A 16,142-nucleotide genomic window follows, 5' to 3' on the forward strand; every position below is an offset into this window, starting at 1 on the left:
CAGTCCCTCCGAGGCTTCGTGGCCACTGGGCACCCTGTGTGCTGTCCACATTCCTGCCCATCTCCCCACAGACATGCCCAGACATGTGTGGGCGTCAGGGAGACACCTCAGGCCCAAAACGCATTGGTCCCCAGAGGCTCTGGAAGCAGGCATACCCGGCTGCCCAGTCTTGTGGGCACAGCTCAGATGCATTTGTCATGGGATTGCGGGCTGCCCTCCCTGCTGAAGCCCCTGGAGTTACTGCGTGTCCCTGCTGTCCTCAGCCTGGAGGCCTGCCATCCTGGACAGGCCACACCGCTGGGCGCCCTGGACCTGGGTTTTACTGTGACTTCTACTTCCCATTAAGATGGAGTTTGGGGGCTGGGCTGGCTCCCCTTAACCCAGGCAGCTGGGAGATGAGCCAAACTTGGTGGGCCCTGAACTTGGCTCTGCCCCCAACCCTGGGAGCTGCTGGCCATGGGCAGGGCCAGGAGGATGGGGGGCCCTGGGAGCTCAGCAGGGGTGGGCACAGGGTGAGGAATGAGGCCAAGGCCAGGCGCCCAGGGCAAGACGCCCACACACCTCCCCAACACTGTTGCCTGAGCCCTGTCCAGCTCCTTCACCCCCTGGGAGGGGGTGCAGGGAGCAGGCACCACAGGGAGTGGCGCCCCATGGGCAGGGCACCTTCCTCTTGGCCTTGGAGGCCCCAGAAGAGCCCGCTGGAGGGACTGAGGGAGCACTGCCTGCCCTGTCCCCTGAGGGCCTAGCAGCAAGCCTGGGCCCCTGGCAGAGCTGCAGAGCTCGGGAGGGTCTGACAGGAGGAGACCTGAATCGGCCATGCCCGAGGCTGCCCATCCACTGCCTTTGTTAGGAGCACATAGCCAGGCACCATGTGAGGGCCCAGGGGCGTCAGCTGGGGTACCCACCCTTCTGTAGGAAGTCATTCTGGAACCTTATCCAGTCCCAGGTGGCGAGAAGCCAGGGTCCAGGACACCTTAGCCCCCAGCCAGCGCCCCTGCGTGGGGAGTCTGCACACCCAGCCTTCCACACAGCTGGTGTCTGCCGCAGATCCACTTGCTGGTCCTCCAGGGTGAAGGGAGATGTAAGCTTTCTGGAGACCCCACAGGATAGGACTCTGCCCCTGTGACCCCCCCAAAGGGATGCCCCTCCTGATGCCATCACAGAGAGGCACCCACAACATGGCTGTCCCTTGCCCTCACAGGCAGGAGACACAGAGACAGGGAGAGGGCCGGGGTCTGGCCTGATGGGGCCACGATGCCCTTTCACCCCAGGAGGTGCCAGCCAGGCCTGGCACAGTGTGAACCTTGAATCCAACACTACTCAGGGAAACAAAGAGCCTGTTTTAGTTAAAACAAACAAACAAACAAAGGCCAGGGCAGAAAACAGAAGGGAAAAGCAGCAAAAGAAGAAAGATGGGAGTGAGAACAGAAACCAAACAGCAGAAGGACAGGTTTGTAAGCACAGGCACAGCCCAACAGAAGCACGGTTACAGTATCCGGTTCACCTGTAGGGGAGCTGCAAGGGAGCTGGGCCAGGGAGCAGAGGAGGGAGAGCGAGGGATGGAGAAGGACAGAGAGGAAGGGAGGAAGAGGAGGAGGAAGGGAGGAGGAGCCCGAGGGAGACAGGGACAAGCAGCGGAGCCGCACACCGTCAGGGAAGCGCCCGCACAGCCATGCTCTCTCCAGGACAGAATCGGTCTAGTCTCCCTAAGGGATCCGCCAACTTTCCACTGACATATTAAAAACAAAAAGTGAGAACTCACACGATACTTAGAGATGCGTTCCTACGCTTGCTTCATCTTTGTTTTACTCTGCTAGAATACACAGAATGCTGCCGGGTGAGGGGAAAGAAACAAAACAAAGCGACAACATAAAAATACTGTCATAAACAGCGGCTTCCAAGGACACAGACGGCTGAGCTAGTGAAAAACAAATAAATACACGCACACCGGATCCAACCGGATGCCGCAGGACGCTCACCCCCAGGATGGGCTTCAGGTGGGCTCCGGGAGGACACCCCGCCGCCCCCCGAGCCGCGGCCGGCCGTCTCCGTCGCCCCGTCCCCACCCCGTCCACCCCGTCCACCCCGTCCACCCCGTCCACCCCGTCCCCACCCCGTCCACCCCGTCCCCACCCCGTCCATCCCAACCTCAGCTCGGCCTCCGTCGCCCGCCAATCCACCCCGTCCACGCCGTCCACCCCGTCCCCAGCCCGTCAACCCCAACCCCAGCTCGGCCTCTGTCGCCCGCCCGTCCACCCCTGTCCACCCCTGTCCCCAGCTAGGCCGCCATCACGGCCCCCGCACTTGTCCCCGCGGGGCCACCGTCGCCGACCTGTCTTCCGGTTTGTCTGCCGGCGCCTCTTGCGTCACCGCGTGGGCGGGCCCAAGCCCGTCTGGCGGCTCCCATTGGCCGTGCGTGGGGGGCGGGGACAGGCCTCCGTGTGACGTCAGGACGCGGCGGTCAAAGCCCGAGGAAGCCCGGAGCGAGCCGGAGAGCCGAACAGGGTGGTGGCCGTGGCGGTTCCGTCTTGGACGGTTCCGACGAGTCCCGGGAGTGAAGGCTTGTGGTGGGTACGGGACGCAGTGAGCGGGCGGGAGGGCGAGGAGCGTTTATCCGTTCGGGGCGACGCGCCGAGGTCTTCGTCCGTCGCAGCAACGGACGTCGAGTGCGAGCGTCGCCAGGGTGTGGCGGGCCGGCGCAGCCAGTGCGCCTGCGCGGCGGCGGGCTCGGGCGCGTGCGCTCAGCTAGTGCGCCTGCGCGACGGTGGCTCGGGCACGCGCGTGCTGCCAGTGCGCCTGCGCGGCGGGGGGGGGGGCGGTGCGCGCTCGCGGCCTGCTCCCCGAGCCTGGAATGGTGCGGGCGCTCATTGAGCTCGCGGTTCTAGGGTGGGGACTTGTTGTCCCGGGCGACGGGCGGCCCGAGTGCGCAGGGACGGCCAGGTGAGCCTCGGGCGGCCGGCCCTGCCCAGCGCCCCTCCGCCCGCGTCCCCGTAGGGTCTCCTTCCCCGGCCCGACTGCCCTTTGAACCCACCCCATGGGAGCGCAGGCACTCGGCGGTGCCTCCGGAACACCCTTCCCTGTTCTGCACCCCACTGCTGATTTACTTATCTTGTTTTTAAACAAACACTAATTTCTGTTCTGAGAGGAAGAGTTTCAAATAGATCCCTAAGTGGCCGCAGCCAGGAGCTCCCCCCGGGATCTCCCACGCGGGTGCAGGTCCCAAGGCTTTGGGCCGTCCTCGTCTGCTTTCCCAGGTCACAGGCGGGGAGCTGGATGGGAAGCAAGGGCAGTCGGAGATATGAACCGGCGCCCACTTGTGATCCCAGCGCCTGCAAGAGCAGGATTAACCAGTTGAACCGTCACAGCTTTTCTCTTGGCCTCACTCTTAATGAATCCCCAAAACTGTTTCTCCTGGGCCTTGCTAGGCAACCCCAGAACCTTGTCTCATTAACCCCAACTTCCCAGGCCTGCCTTGCCTCCCTTAGGGGACTCTGGGGGTCTGCCTCCGTGGGCTCCCTTGGGGTGCCTTCGTCTACCTCCTGCCTCTGGGAGTGGGGTGACGTGTGAAGATGTTCCACTCTGGGATCAGCCCTGCACCCCCAGAGAGCTGCCCTCTGCCGTCCCTTCTGCGCTTCCTGTCCCCTGCCCCCTTCCTCCACCCTCTCTGGGGTCCCCCTCGCCCTCCCATCCCTCCCTGTCCGCCAGTGGAAGTCCTCCCGGCCAGGCCTGGTGGCTGGCAACCTCCCTGTGTCCTGAGTCTGTGCCTGGGTTCTCCTGCAGCGTAGCAGGCCTCTGATTGCTGGGGTCTCCCTGACTCCCTGTTTTCTCACAGACAGGAAGAAAGCAGTCTGGCTCCCGAGATCCACCCCTCCTGCCCCAAGGTGCAGATGGCGGCCAACGTGGGTGACCAGCGGAGCACGGATTGGTTAGTGGGGCCGGTGGGGAGGGCTCAGTGCTGTCCCTTGGGGTCCTCTGCAGGCTGTGTGTGGAGACGGACTGCCTTGAGGGTGCGCTGGCCCTTGCCACTCCACGGGAGAGGGCTCGCCTTGCAGGCCAGGGCAGCCCAGGCCTCGTGCCCTTCTGCGAGGCCTTGCATTTTCCTGGAGTGGGAGCTGCTGCTGGACAGTCGGGAGCCCCTAAGGCTGGGACGTGGGGCCGCTCGCTGCTGGCCGTGAGGTTCTGGGCCCTGAGTGTCCTTGGGTCATGTGGGGCTGAGCTCTGCAGTGTGTTGGGCCTGGGTGGCACCCTCTGTGGGTCACCTCTGTCCCTCACAGGCCCCAGGGGTGCACGGCCCGGTGGAAGGCCTTCAGGATCTGCCGTTTGCTGCTGGCTGTCTTGTGCTCCCGTGTGCTGCTGGGAGAGGGCAGGCTGACACCACGTCCCTTGCAGGTCCTCTCAGTACAGCATGGTGTCTGGGGCAGAGACGCCCACACACGAGAATCCCGAATGGGAGAAGGCGCGCCAGGCCCTGGCCAGCATCAGCAAGGCTGGAGCCGGCGGCAGCTCCAAGGCCAGCAGCACTGGGCCCGTGAGTGGTGCACAGGTGAGGGGCGCAGAGGCCTTGTGGGGGATGCTGTGGGAGAGGCAGGAGTGTGAGGGGCGCAGAGGCCCTGTGGGGGCTGCTGCGGGAGAGGTGCAGAGCCTGGCCTGCTGGAGGAGGAAGGATCTGGCTCCCTAGGAAAGGCAGACTGTGCGCACCAGTCAGGTCAGGAGCCAGGGCCTCGCTCCCTGGGGCACACGCTCGGTCTGACTCCGCGCGGAGCTGGCCGGGCGTGTGGGCTGCTCCCGCGTGCTGACGCCGTGGCCTGCTCCCGCGTGCTGACGCCGTGGCCTCCCGCAGTACGTGTCCCAGGCGGAGGCGTCGGCCCTGCAGCAGCAGCAGTACTACCAGTGGTACCAGCAGTACAGCTACACCTATCCCTACAGCTACTACTACCCCATGGTGAGTGCTGGGCCGCTGTGCCCTCACCCTCCTGGGCCCACCCTGCTTGCCCCTGACCCTTCTCAGCACGCAGCCCTCCTGGGAGCCTGGGAGGGCCACCCTCATGTGGCTGCCATGGCGCCCTTAGCGGGACTGCTGGAGGCTTGTCTTCGTTGTTTTTTCAACAATATCCACGGGAAATTGCTGCACCTGTGCAGTGGAGAGCTGGGGGGTCGTGCCCGAGCGGCCCCTGAGCCCGCCCTCCCTCCGTGCCTTCCACAGAACGTGTACCAGAGCTACGGCTCCCCGTCACAGTACGGGATGGGCGGCTCCTACGGCTCAGCCACACCCCAGCAGCCGTCAGCCCCCCAGCACCAAGGGTCGATGAACCAGGTAACCCAGCACCGCCACCCCCTCCGTCGGCTCAGGGGAGTCAGCTGCCGGGCAGCTCCTGGCCCGCAAGTGAGGACAGGGCGTAGTGTTCGGGACCGGGTGGGGGTGTGGCTCAGGCCGGGACTGAGATGGGGCAGCTGGTGTCCTGCTTGCAGTCTCACGTAGCCTGCCCTCCCTGGTGCTTTTGTGTGTGCGTACACCCCCTGCCCGTACATGCCTCTGCACCTGGCGCGTACCCTGGGGGAGCTGGCACCCAGGCTGGGAGAGCTGTAGGGCTTAGCTCTGTGCTGCCTGGCCAGTCCTGGCCGAGGTCTGTTGCATGGTTTCTGCCTCCGTGGGAGCGTGGTACCTGCATTGTGGCTGTGCTGTGTGATTGTGGTCACTCGTGTGGAGGTGTCCGTGCCAGGAGTAGCTGTCATGGTGGTGTCCCTCCGTTGCTGGGGGCTGAGGGGTGTGGTGGTGAGGGCCATGCCAGCCCAGCCCCTCCCACGCTCAGTACCTGCTTCCTCCCGCAGCCCCCGGTCCCTGGCCTGGACGAGAGCCTGGGCTACCAGGCGCCCCCGCAGCAGCTGCCTGCTGCCCAGCCCCCTCAGCCCTCGAACCCCTCCCACGGGGCTCAGGCCTTGAGCAGTGGTCCTCAGCCTGGGACAGCACCTGCCACACAGCACAGCCAGGCAGGCCCTGCTGTGGGCCAGGCCTATGGACCACACTACACGGAGCCGGCCAAGCCCAAGAAGGGCCAACAGCTGTGGAACCGCATGAAACGTGAGCTGGGGACACACAGGGCACGGTGCTGGTGGGGGCCTGGGATCTCGGCGTGGACTGCTCTGAAGCCATGCTTGTGTGGGAGGCTCCCCCTGCCCTGCTGTGCACCTGGGAGGGGCCTCACCTGCTTGTGCTGGTCTTACAGCAGCCCCTGGGACCGGAGGGCTCAAGTTCAACATTCAGAAGCGGCCATTTGCTGTGACCAACCAGAACTTCGGCTCCAGTGCGGAAGCCCAGCACAGCGGCTTTGGCCCTCAGCCCAATCCAGAGAAAGCCCAGAACCACAGGTGCCTTGTGCCCCGCCCTGCTCCTCACTCCTCGAGCCTCCCCAGGGTCCTGAGCACGAGGCAGGCACAGACCCACCCACGTGTGGGTGTGCAGGGCCACTCGGGGTGCTGAGTCCCGTGGCTCTTCCACAGCGGGCCCGCGCCCCGGGGCGGCCTCTCCGGGAAGCCGGACGACTGGCCCCAGGACATGAAGGAGTACGTGGAGCGCTGCTTCACGGCCTGCGAGTCCGAGGAGGACAAGGACCGCACCGAGAAGCTGCTCAAGGAGGTGCTGCAGGCGCGGCTGCAGGACGGCTCGGCCTACACCATCGACTGGAGTCGGGAACCACTGCCGGGGTGCGCTCCTGGTAAAGGGAGGGGCCGGGGTGCTTGGGGCCGCGGGCACCCTCTGCCCATTCTGTACCACGGCAGCCGAGTCGCCTGGTGAACGCTGCCGTGCGGGGTGTTGGGAGCTGGCCCTGGCTGGTCTCCTGCAGTCCGCGGCAGAGGAGGCAACGCCTGCCCCGTTGTGTCTTTAGGTTGACCCGGGAGCCTGTGCCCGAGAGCCCCAAGAAGAAGCGGTGGGAGGCTCCAAGTAGCCTGCACCCTCCCAGGGGCGCTGGCTCTGCTGCGAGGGGCGGGAGCACCCAGGCCCAGCGAGGGACTCCGGGTGCAGGGGGTGCCGGCCGCGCCCGGGGCAGCAGCTTCGCCAAGTTCGGCAACCGTAACGTCTTCATGAAGGACAACAGCTCTTCCTCCAGCACGGACTCCCGCTCCCGTTCCTCCTCCAGGTCCCCGACCCGCCACTTCCGCAGAAGGTGTGGGGGCTCGGGGGGCTCCCGGTGGTGGGCACACCTGCCTGACCTCGGCCCAGGGGCTGCGGGTGGGGTCTGTTCCTGCCTTATATCCGGCTTCCTCTCGCAGCGACTCCCACTCGGACACCGACAGTTCCTACTCAGGGAATGAATGTCACCCTGTGGGCCGCAGGAACCCGCCCCCCAAAGGCCGTGGTGGGCGAGGCGCACACATGGACCGGGGCCGTGGCAGGGCGCAGCGCGGGAAGAGGTGAGACTCGGGGTCGGGGAGCTGGGAGCCAGAGCCGGAGGCCAGCGTTCATGTCTGCCTCCCCACCTGGTCTCTCCCAGGCACGACCTGGCACCCACCAAGCGCAGCCGCAAGAAGATGGCGGCACTGGAGTGCGAGGACCCAGAGCGCGAGCTGAAGAGGCAGAAGCGTGCTGCCCGCTTCCAGCATGGGCACTCGCGCCGCTTGCGCCTGGAGCCCCTGGTGCTGCAGATGGGCAGCCTAGAGGCCAGCGGGGCTGACCCCGACTGGCAGGAGCTGCAGATTGTGGGCACCTGTCCCGACATCACCAAGCACTACCTGCGGCTCACCTGTGCCCCGGACCCGTCCACCGTGCGCCCTGTGTCTGTGAGTGCCAGGAAGGGCAGGGCTGAGGAGCCTGGGCAGTGGCGTGTGCCTGCTGGGGGTAGGCACCATTGAGCCCACAGGAAGCCCATCAGCTGTGTCGGAGATGTTCTCTGGGTCAGACCTGCCTTGTGGGTCGCCTGTTCCTAGAGGCCCATACGGCAGTTCAATTTAGTCTCCTGTCTGTAGAGCTATGGGCCTGGATACCCCCCTCCCACCCCAAGCTACTCTCTGAGCTCAGCCCCTGCCCCGAGCTGCACCCTGACTCCCCCCACCCGCCCCGGGCTGCACCCTGACTCCCCCCACCCGCCCCGGGCTGCACCCTGACTCCCCCCACCCGCCCCGGGCTGCACCCTGACTCCCCCCACCCGCCCCGGGCTGCACCCTGACTCCCCCCACCCGCCCCGAGCTGCACCCTGAGCTCTCCTCTCTGGCCAGGTTCTGAAGAAGTCACTGTGTATGGTTAAGTCCCACTGGAAGGAGAAGCAGGACTACGCGTTTGCCTGTGAGCAGATGAAGTCCATTCGGCAGGACCTGACGGTGAGGCCCGGGCGGGGCAGGGGCTGGGGCGGGGCGCCTCTGGGCCGCGGGCTGACCCTGCGCTGTCCCCCACCCAAGGTGCAAGGCGTCCGCACTGAGTTCACGGTTGAAGTGTACGAGACGCACGCCCGCATCGCCCTGGAGAAGGTGAGCCCCCCGCCGCCCCCGCAGCCCCTGTGCCCCCCGCCGCCGCCCCGGTGCCCCCCGCCGCAGCCCCGGTGCCCTGGCCTCAGCCGCCCTCTCCCTGTGCTCCTGCCCACAGGGGGACCATGAGGAGTTTAACCAGTGTCAGACACAGCTCAAATCCCTGTATTCCGAGAACTTGCCGGGCAACGTGGGTGAGTTCACTGCCTACCGGATCCTCTACTACATCTTCACCAACAACTCGGGAGGTGAGAGACGGCAGGCCTGGGGGCGGGGGGCCCGGGGCCCCAAGGAGCCCGCCGCTGAGCCTCCCGTCCTGGTGCAGACATCACCACGGAGCTCGCCTACCTCACACGGGAACTGAAGGCAGACCCTTGCGTGGCCCACGCCTTGGCACTGCGGGCAGCCTGGGCTCTGGGCAACTACCACCGCTTCTTCCGGCTCTACAGCCACGCGCCATGTATGTCTGGCTACCTTGTGGACAAGTTTGCAGATCGGGAGCGCAAGGCTGCCCTCAAGGCAATGATCAAAACGTATGTGGCCCTGTGCCTTCCTGCCCTCTGCCCGCGTGGGCCTGCCGCCTCGGGCCCCCCGAACCTGCTCTTGACTGCGCCTGGCCCGCCAGCCTCCCCCATTGCCCCGGCGGCTCTCCCTCCTCACCTCTTCCTCCACGCGGGCCTCTTGGCGCCCTCCTGCTGTGTTCTGGGCACCTTTTCCCTGGCCCTGTCTCCCGTTGCCTCTCCTGGCCACAGCAGCCTCAGGGGCTGTCTCCTCCCGGGCTCTCGGCTCCCCCGGGAGAGCTGGCCTGCTTCGGGCAGGCGCTCTCTAGAGAAACTGCATCAGGCCACCTCTGCCCCCGCTTCCGTACAGAGTAACAGGAAAGCTTAGGGACCTGACGTGCCATGCCAGCGATGCTGAGGGCGGTGGGAATGGCCGCTGCCCTGCTGAGTGTGTCCTTCGGTGTGACCACTCTGGGCTGGGGGCGTGACTCCTGTGTACCATGGTGGTGTCAGGCACAGCATTGAGCTGCCCCAAGGGGGCACTAGACAGTGACGTCATAGCTGGGTGTGCTGGCATGCAGCACAGGGTCCCTTGACCCACGTGTGGTGCTGAGACCTGAAGCCCTGGCCAGGGCGGCTGGTGGTCTGTGAGGGCCCCTGGGAGCTGTGGCATGGCCTGGAGTGCAGCTGGCAGGCCCGGGGAGGAAGCGCGTCCTAGGGCCCAGCTCAGGTCGGGCAGCCTCGGGAGAGGCCGAACCTGCTTGGGGCTGCTAGGACACAGCTGTCAGCGTGCTGGTGGGCACATGCCTGTGTGCTTGTCGGTGCGTGCGTGGTGGCCATGGGCCCCGTCGGTGGGTTCTTGCTTGGCCTGGTCCCTGCTGTCTCAGTGCTCCCCCGTTGTGGAGTGCCCTCCATACCCTGCTCCTCCCGAGGTGTCACCTGCCACTGTGGGTGTGGGACCTGAACAGTGGCAGCTCAGTACAGCAGCTGCCAGCAGCACCTAGTGGGTGCCTGGGGGTAGAGTTCTTGTGGCACCCAGAGCTGCCATGTTAGTGTGGTGGCTGACATGCCCTGCCTGTGCCAGGGCTAGGTTCCCAGGTAGTGCTGGCAGCTCTGCCTCCCCTTGCCCGCGGGCTGTGCCCTCACTCAGCAGAGGAGCCAGCCGGGGTCCCCCCTTTCCTCCCTGGCCCCCTGCACAGGTAAGTGAGGGCGAGGGGGGGCATATCCGGGACTGGGGCCAACAGCCCCACCCCGGGTCCCCCCAAGCCCCCGAGGGGGGAGGTGGGACGGGCTGGGGAAGCCAGAGGGCACTGTGCCGCGAGCGTCCTGTGGGTGCCCGCATGGGGGGCCCCCACTCGCTGCAGGTGGGGCCCCCCGCAGCCCCCCTGCCCGCCTCATCGCTTTCTCCTCTTGTCTCCGTAGCTTCCGCCCTGCGCTGCCCGTCTCCTACCTGCAGGCCGAGCTGGCCTTCGAGGGCGAGGCCGCCTGCCGGGCCTTCCTAGAGCCCCTGGGCCTGGCCTACACGGGCCCGGACAACTCCAGCGTCGACTGCCGCCTCAGCCTGGCGCAGCTGTCCGCCTTCTGAGCACCCAGCCAGCACGGGGCGGGGGGCGGGCACAGCCCCCCAGCGCCGCGTCGCGGATTTGTTTTTGAGCCATGGACTTGGGTTGTTGTATATTAACTGGGGGGCCGCTCCAGGACGAGTGGCCCCCCGCCCCGCCTCCGGGGAGTCTGTACAGAGATTTTTCTACGTTTTTATTTTTGCCGCAGAGGGGAGGGGTGGCGGGAGGGCGGGTGGGTGTGGTCTGCAGGCCGGCCGCTGCCTTCCTCCACACTAATGCTGTCTCAGTGTTTTCTCTCTCTCTTTCTCGAGCTGTACTCCGGCTGTGCCCGACCCGACGCCCGGCCCGTGCCATGCCGGGGCCGCTGGCAAGAAGACAGGCCGTCCAGCCCAGGCCCGCTCAGCGGGGGCGCCCGCAAACCTGCCCTCCGCCCGCCTCGTCAGCCTCAGCACAGACTCTTGTTGCCCAGCCCTGTGGGGCCTCCGTGTTTGGGTTCAGGGGAGCCGCGTAAAGACTGTGCCCCAGCCTCGGCCCCCGCCCGGAAACGCCGTCGCCACGTGTCGCCGTCGCCAGCAGCCGCTGAGGACCGGAGGCCATCGCGGGAGCTCGCGGCCGGGCCGCCTCGTCTCCAGTTGTATTAAGTTGTCTCCATGTCCCCTCCCCTCTGCCCCCCATGTTTCTTCTGACTCCCCTCCCCCTCCCTCCCGCCCCTCCTCCCTCGGTTCAGCACAGGTAAACGGCCCCGCCTCCATGGATCACAGCTCACGCCATGCTTCCTTCTCTTTTCTTTATGTGTGTGTTGATTTAAGTTATTTTTCTTCTTCCTCCCTTTCTTTTTGGCCCTCCCTCCCCCTCTGCCGTGTACGGAGGCCGTGCCGGAGCTTGGCCACAGCTGCACTGTCAGGCTGCCGCTTTCCCGACGCTCCTCCTCTGCCCCCTCTCCCCCTCCCCCTCCATTCTTTCCTTGGACACTGCACAGCACTTGGAAGCTTGAGAGAAACCAAAATAAAGAAAAAGAGAGAGCGAGCGTGGCCTCCCCTGCTTCCTGTGCCCCGGGGGATCACCCTAGGGGGATCTCCGCCAGGGACTGGTAGGCACCCGCTGCCCTGCGCATGCGGCACAGCCAGACCTTCCCCAGGGGCTGGCTTGCCTCGGGACTCAGGCAGAGTGCGGGCTCGGGGAGGCAAACGCTGGAGCCATGGGGCACCTTAGCCAGGGTGAGGTGGGGGTGCAGGCTTCCAGGAGGCTGTAGCACCCGCAGCCCCTCAGCTTCCAGCCTCTGGCCCAGGGCTCGAACCATGCCGTCCAGCGGGGGCTGGGGCAGGGCACAGAGCACATGGCGGCCCTGGAGCACCAGGTCCCTGAAGCTCAGCTGCAGGGGTGCCGGCAAGTCGGGGTCAGACAGTGCCCGTCTCAGAGCCCCGATGGCCGCTGCTTCCTCCCCAGGGCCGGCCAGGCGCAGCAGGGCCAGTGTCAGGTGCAGGGCCTCTGGGGGCACCAGGAACGGGGCACAGGATGGGGCCGCTTGAACTAGGTACTCCTGGGCCCGTGCCACCGCCTTCTGCAGCCCGGGCTCGGTCACCATGAGCGCCACGAAGTGTGTGGGGCGTGGTGGACGAGGTGCTGCGGCCTTGGGGCCCCACGCTGCGTCCAGCTCCCCAGCAGGCCACCCCGACCCCTCCAGGCCTGGCAGCTCCGTGGCCCTGCTGGGCACTGCTGGCTTCAGCGATCTCCCCACCTCTCCGCTCTGAACCTGGGCAGCCGGGTCGGTGGCGTCATGCAGCCCACTCTCCTCGCGTGGCTCTCCCTGCTCCTTTGAACCCAATTCCTGGGGCCGTGTCCGGGCTGGCTTCCCACTACCTCTGTCCTGGGCAGCGTGCCCTTCCAGTCGTGCAGGGCCAGCCCTAGGCCCCTGTGCGTGCAGGGCCCGGTGTGCATCCAGTCTGCGCTGCGCGTCGCCATCTCCGGGCGCGTCCTCGTGCTCATCCCCTTCTCCAGGCGCGTGCTCGTCCCCTTCTCCGGGCGCGCTCCCGTGCTCGTCCCCGTCTCCAGGCGCGTGCTCGTCCCCGGCTCCAGGCGCGTCCTCGCGCTCGTCCCCGGCTCCAGGCGCGTGCTCGTCCCCGTCTCCAGGCGCGTCCTCGTCCCCGTCTCCCAGCGCGTCCAGGATGGTGGGCCCGCGGCCGGCCGCCGCGCCCGAGCCGAACACCAGGTCGGTGCGCGAGGCGCGGTCCCACACCAGGCGGCCGCGGAAGCGGAAGTAGCGCACGCGGTGCTGCGGCACGGCCAGCACGCCCGGCCCGAGCGCGGCCAGCGGCTCGTCCCAGCAGAAGGCGGCGAAGGGCTCCTCGCGCACGCCCAGGAAGCGGTCGGCGTAGCCCACCGAGAAGTCGGCGGGGTCGAGGCGCGGGTCCCAGCGGATGCGCTGGATGACGGCCGCGGCCGTGCGCAGCGGCGGCTTCTTGGCCGCGCCCTCGGCCTGCGCCGCCGGGTGAGCCCCCGGGCGAGGCCTCGGAGCCCCCGGCGCCCCCGGGTGAGGCTGCCGGCACCGGGCGCCGAAGCGGCAGCGGCCCTCCAGGAAGAAGCGGCAGGCCGGCGGGGCCGCGGGGGCCTCGGCGGGAGCCTCGGCGGGGGCCGCCGCCATGGGTCCGCGGGCGACGGCGACGGTGCCGGCACGCCCAGGGCGCCCCGACTCCGCCCGCCGGTGACCGGGAGGGCGGCCCGTGCGCTCCGGCCGCCCCGTGCGCTCCGGCCGCCTGTGTGCCCCGCCCGTGCCCGCCCTCCCGGGTCCGCCCGCCCTCGGGCCCGTGGTCATCGCCCGTGCCCGCCCTGCCGGGTCCGCCCGCCCTCGGTCCGTGGCCATCGCCCGTGCCCGCCCTGCCGGTCCACCCGCCCTCGGTCCGTGGCCATCGCCCGTGCCCGCCCTGCCGGTCCGCCCGCCCTCGGTCCGTGGCCATCGCCCGTGCCCGCCCTCGCAGGTCCATCTGCCCTCGGTCCTGTGGCCATGCTCCGTGCCCGCTGGCCCTTCCCTCTAGTCCGAGTCCTATATGGGGTGCCCTTATATGGTGTCCTCTATGGGGTGATCCGTCTGGTCTCGGGTCAGCAGGGTCATGCCCGGGTTCCCTGTGAGGCCACGACCCGGGCTCTGTCAGGTGCCCCGGCCAAGGCTCCGCGCCCACGTGCCGGATGGCGGGATGGGACGGGCGCGCGGCCACGCCCATTGGACGGGGCACTGCCTGGACACGCCCACCGGGCGGGGCACTGCCTGGACACGCCCGCCGCCAGCTCCTCCTGACCTTGCCTACTGGCGGAGCGCTGCGTGGACACGCCCTTTGGGCGGGGCTCCGATGGCCGCGCCCCCTGAAGCAGTCTGACACCGCCTCTTGGGTGGGGCATTGCATGGACTCGCCCTCTGGGTGGCCCGCCTGTGGCCACGCCCCCGGCGTGTGCCTGCCCCGCCTTCTGGGCGGAGCGCGGCGCGGACACGCCCTCTGGGCGGAGTTCCGCTGGCCGTGCTGACCTTCTTCCGGGCCTCTTCGCCTCAGCCCCGGCCGGGCCTGGGCCAGTGGCGCTCCTCGCTCGTCGAGGAGTCGGCCCCGCATTATGCCCTCCGCCCCAGCAAGCGTGCGGTCAGCAGGCCGCCCAGGGCGCCAGTCTGGGCCGTTTACGTGCACAGGGTGTGGGGACGTCGTCCTGCCGAGGCCCGTGCGGCGGCGGCCGTGGCGTCAGGCTTGGCGTCCACCATGGAGGGGCCCAGGTCCAGCTGGAAGGACGGCAGCGGGTCTGCGGGCGGGCTGAGGACCGAGGTGTCCCCAGAGGCGTCGCTGACACCCCCACGTGCAGCGAGCGCCGAGGGGACCAGCAACCATGAGAGGGACGCCAGGGTCCCACAGGTAGGAGACCCGGAGGAACTGGAGGGGTTCTCGGGGGGTCTCCCCCAAGGTGAGGCTCGGGGTGGGGCGCTCCTGGTTGTGGCTTCGCTTGTCCCTTAGGCCTCAGGTAGTCAGGGTCCGCGTGCAGGGGGAGGCCTCAGGTAGCGGGGTCCGCGTGCAGGGGGAGGCCTCAGGTAGCGGGGTCCGCGTGCAGGGGGAGGCCTCAGGTAGCGGGGTCCGCGTGCAGGGGGAGGCCTCAGGTAGTCAGGGTCCGCGTGCAGGGGGAGGCCTCAGGTAGCGGGGCCCGTGTGCAGGGGGAGGCCTCAGGTAGCGGGGTCCGCGTGCACGGGGAGGCCTCAGGTAGCGGGGCCCATGTGCAGGGGGAGGCCTCAGGTAGCGGGGCCCATGTGCAGGGGGAGGCCTCAGGTAGCGGGGTCCGCGTGCACGGGGAGGCCTCAGGTAGCGGGGCCCGTGTGCAGGGGGAGGCCTCAGGTAGCGGGGTCCGCGTGCACGGGGAGGCCTCAGGTAGCGGGGTCCGCTTGCAGGGGGAGGTCTCAGGTAGCGGGTCCGCGTGCACGGGGAGGCGGGCGAGCGGGGTGCCCGCCATGCCGAGGGGACCTAGACTTGGGCTGACCTTGAGAGTTTGAACCACTAGATTTGGGAAAGCCGTGATAACGTGTTTCCAGCTCCTCTGGAGAAGTGGGGTGCGTGGGGGAGCCGGGCTGGGTGCGGGTCCAGCCGGCCTCTGGCCACACCTCGGCTGTCTCCACGGGGCTTCCTGGAGCTCCCCTGGTGGCCACCGTGGTTTTCTGAGCCCACCGTGACCAGCCGTGCGCGCTGGGGCAGACTTTGTGTTGTCCTGCCTGGAAAGTTGGAACCCGGCAGGCAAAAGCACCAGTGAGTTCCCCGGGGCAAGAACTCAGAACCGTCCCTGCCAGCAAGGGCCAGGGGAACAGGTGCCAGCCAGCTGATACCACTGCCCAACAGGAATTTTGACATGCGTATTTGATAGGCAGAGTTGGGATGCGGAGAGGGGGACGCTGAGGCCCAGGGCCGGCTCGTGGGGAGGAGATGCTGAGGCCCAGGGCCGGCTCGTGGGGAGGGGATGCCGAGGCCCAGGGCCGGCTCGTGGGAGGGGATGCTGAGGCCCAGGGCCGGCTCGTGGGAGGGGACGCTGAGGCCCAGGGCCGGCTCGTGGGGAGGGGACGCTGAGGCCCAGGGCCGGCTCGTGGGGAGGAGATGCTGAGGCCCAGGGCCGGCTCGTGGGGAGGGGACGCTGAGGCCCAGGGCTGCTCCTTCACCACTGGCTGCCCTTGAGTTCCCACCTGCTTGTTCCCTGGCTTCTTGCTTGCTTGAATATGGCTGTTTCTCTGACCCACCCCAACTTCATGTGTTTAGAAAAGGGGAACCAGAATTGGGGGAGGGGCAGCAGGTTAGGCTGCCACCAGCTGCACTGGCATCGCATGTGGATGCTGGTTTGAGTCCCAGCTGTTCTACTTTCCATCTAGCTGCCTGCTGATGTGCCTGGGAAAGCAGCAGAGGCGGGTCTAAGTCATGTGTGTGGGAGACCCTAATGGGGGCCAGGGGTCTTGGCTTTAGTGTGGCAGGACCTCAGCCTTCGGGGCTCTTTGGGGTGTGAACCAGCAGATGGAGGATCTCTCTCTTCCCTCCCCACACCCCCAACTCTGCATGTCGAAATTCCTGTTGGGCAGTGGTATCAGCTGGCTGGCACTTGTTCCCCTGGCCCTTGCTGG

General features: G+C 67.6%; 2 protein-coding genes across 5 annotated transcripts in view; one reads left to right on the forward strand and one right to left on the reverse strand.

Moving 5' to 3' along the window:
- Nucleotides 1-16,142, reverse strand: part of LOC121155054 (leukocyte immunoglobulin-like receptor subfamily B member 3) — a 163,604-nt gene that overhangs the window by 89,601 nt on the left and 57,861 nt on the right. The gene's annotated exons all lie outside the window — the stretch shown is intronic.
- Nucleotides 2,452-11,545, forward strand: LENG8 (leukocyte receptor cluster member 8). 4 transcript variants are annotated; one of them, XM_040978072.1, is made up of 16 exons: nt 2,453-2,567; nt 3,833-3,925; nt 4,390-4,543; nt 4,841-4,942; nt 5,204-5,314; nt 5,830-6,079; nt 6,225-6,366; nt 6,499-6,702; nt 6,885-7,163; nt 7,270-7,410; nt 7,491-7,776; nt 8,212-8,313; nt 8,392-8,460; nt 8,576-8,705; nt 8,783-8,990; nt 10,380-11,545. In XM_040978072.1, the coding sequence occupies exons 2-16, from the start codon at nt 3,888-3,890 to the stop codon at nt 10,540-10,542; spliced, it is 2,379 nt and encodes a 792-aa protein (XP_040834006.1). In that variant the 5' UTR covers nt 2,453-2,567; nt 3,833-3,887; the 3' UTR covers nt 10,543-11,545. The 4 variants fall into 4 exon arrangements, with proteins under 4 accessions (XP_040834005.1, XP_040834006.1, XP_040834003.1 ...); XM_040978071.1 differs by lacking the exon at nt 10,380-11,545 and having other exon boundaries at nt 2,452-2,567; nt 6,228-6,366; nt 8,783-9,572; XM_040978069.1 differs by lacking the exon at nt 10,380-11,545 and having other exon boundaries at nt 8,783-9,572.

The sequence above is a fragment of the Ochotona curzoniae genome, unplaced genomic scaffold (assembly GCF_017591425.1).
Source record: "Ochotona curzoniae isolate NIBS_2020 unplaced genomic scaffold, NIBS_Ocur_1.0 contig_2861, whole genome shotgun sequence".
Lineage (NCBI taxonomy): Eukaryota > Metazoa > Chordata > Mammalia > Lagomorpha > Ochotonidae > Ochotona > Ochotona curzoniae.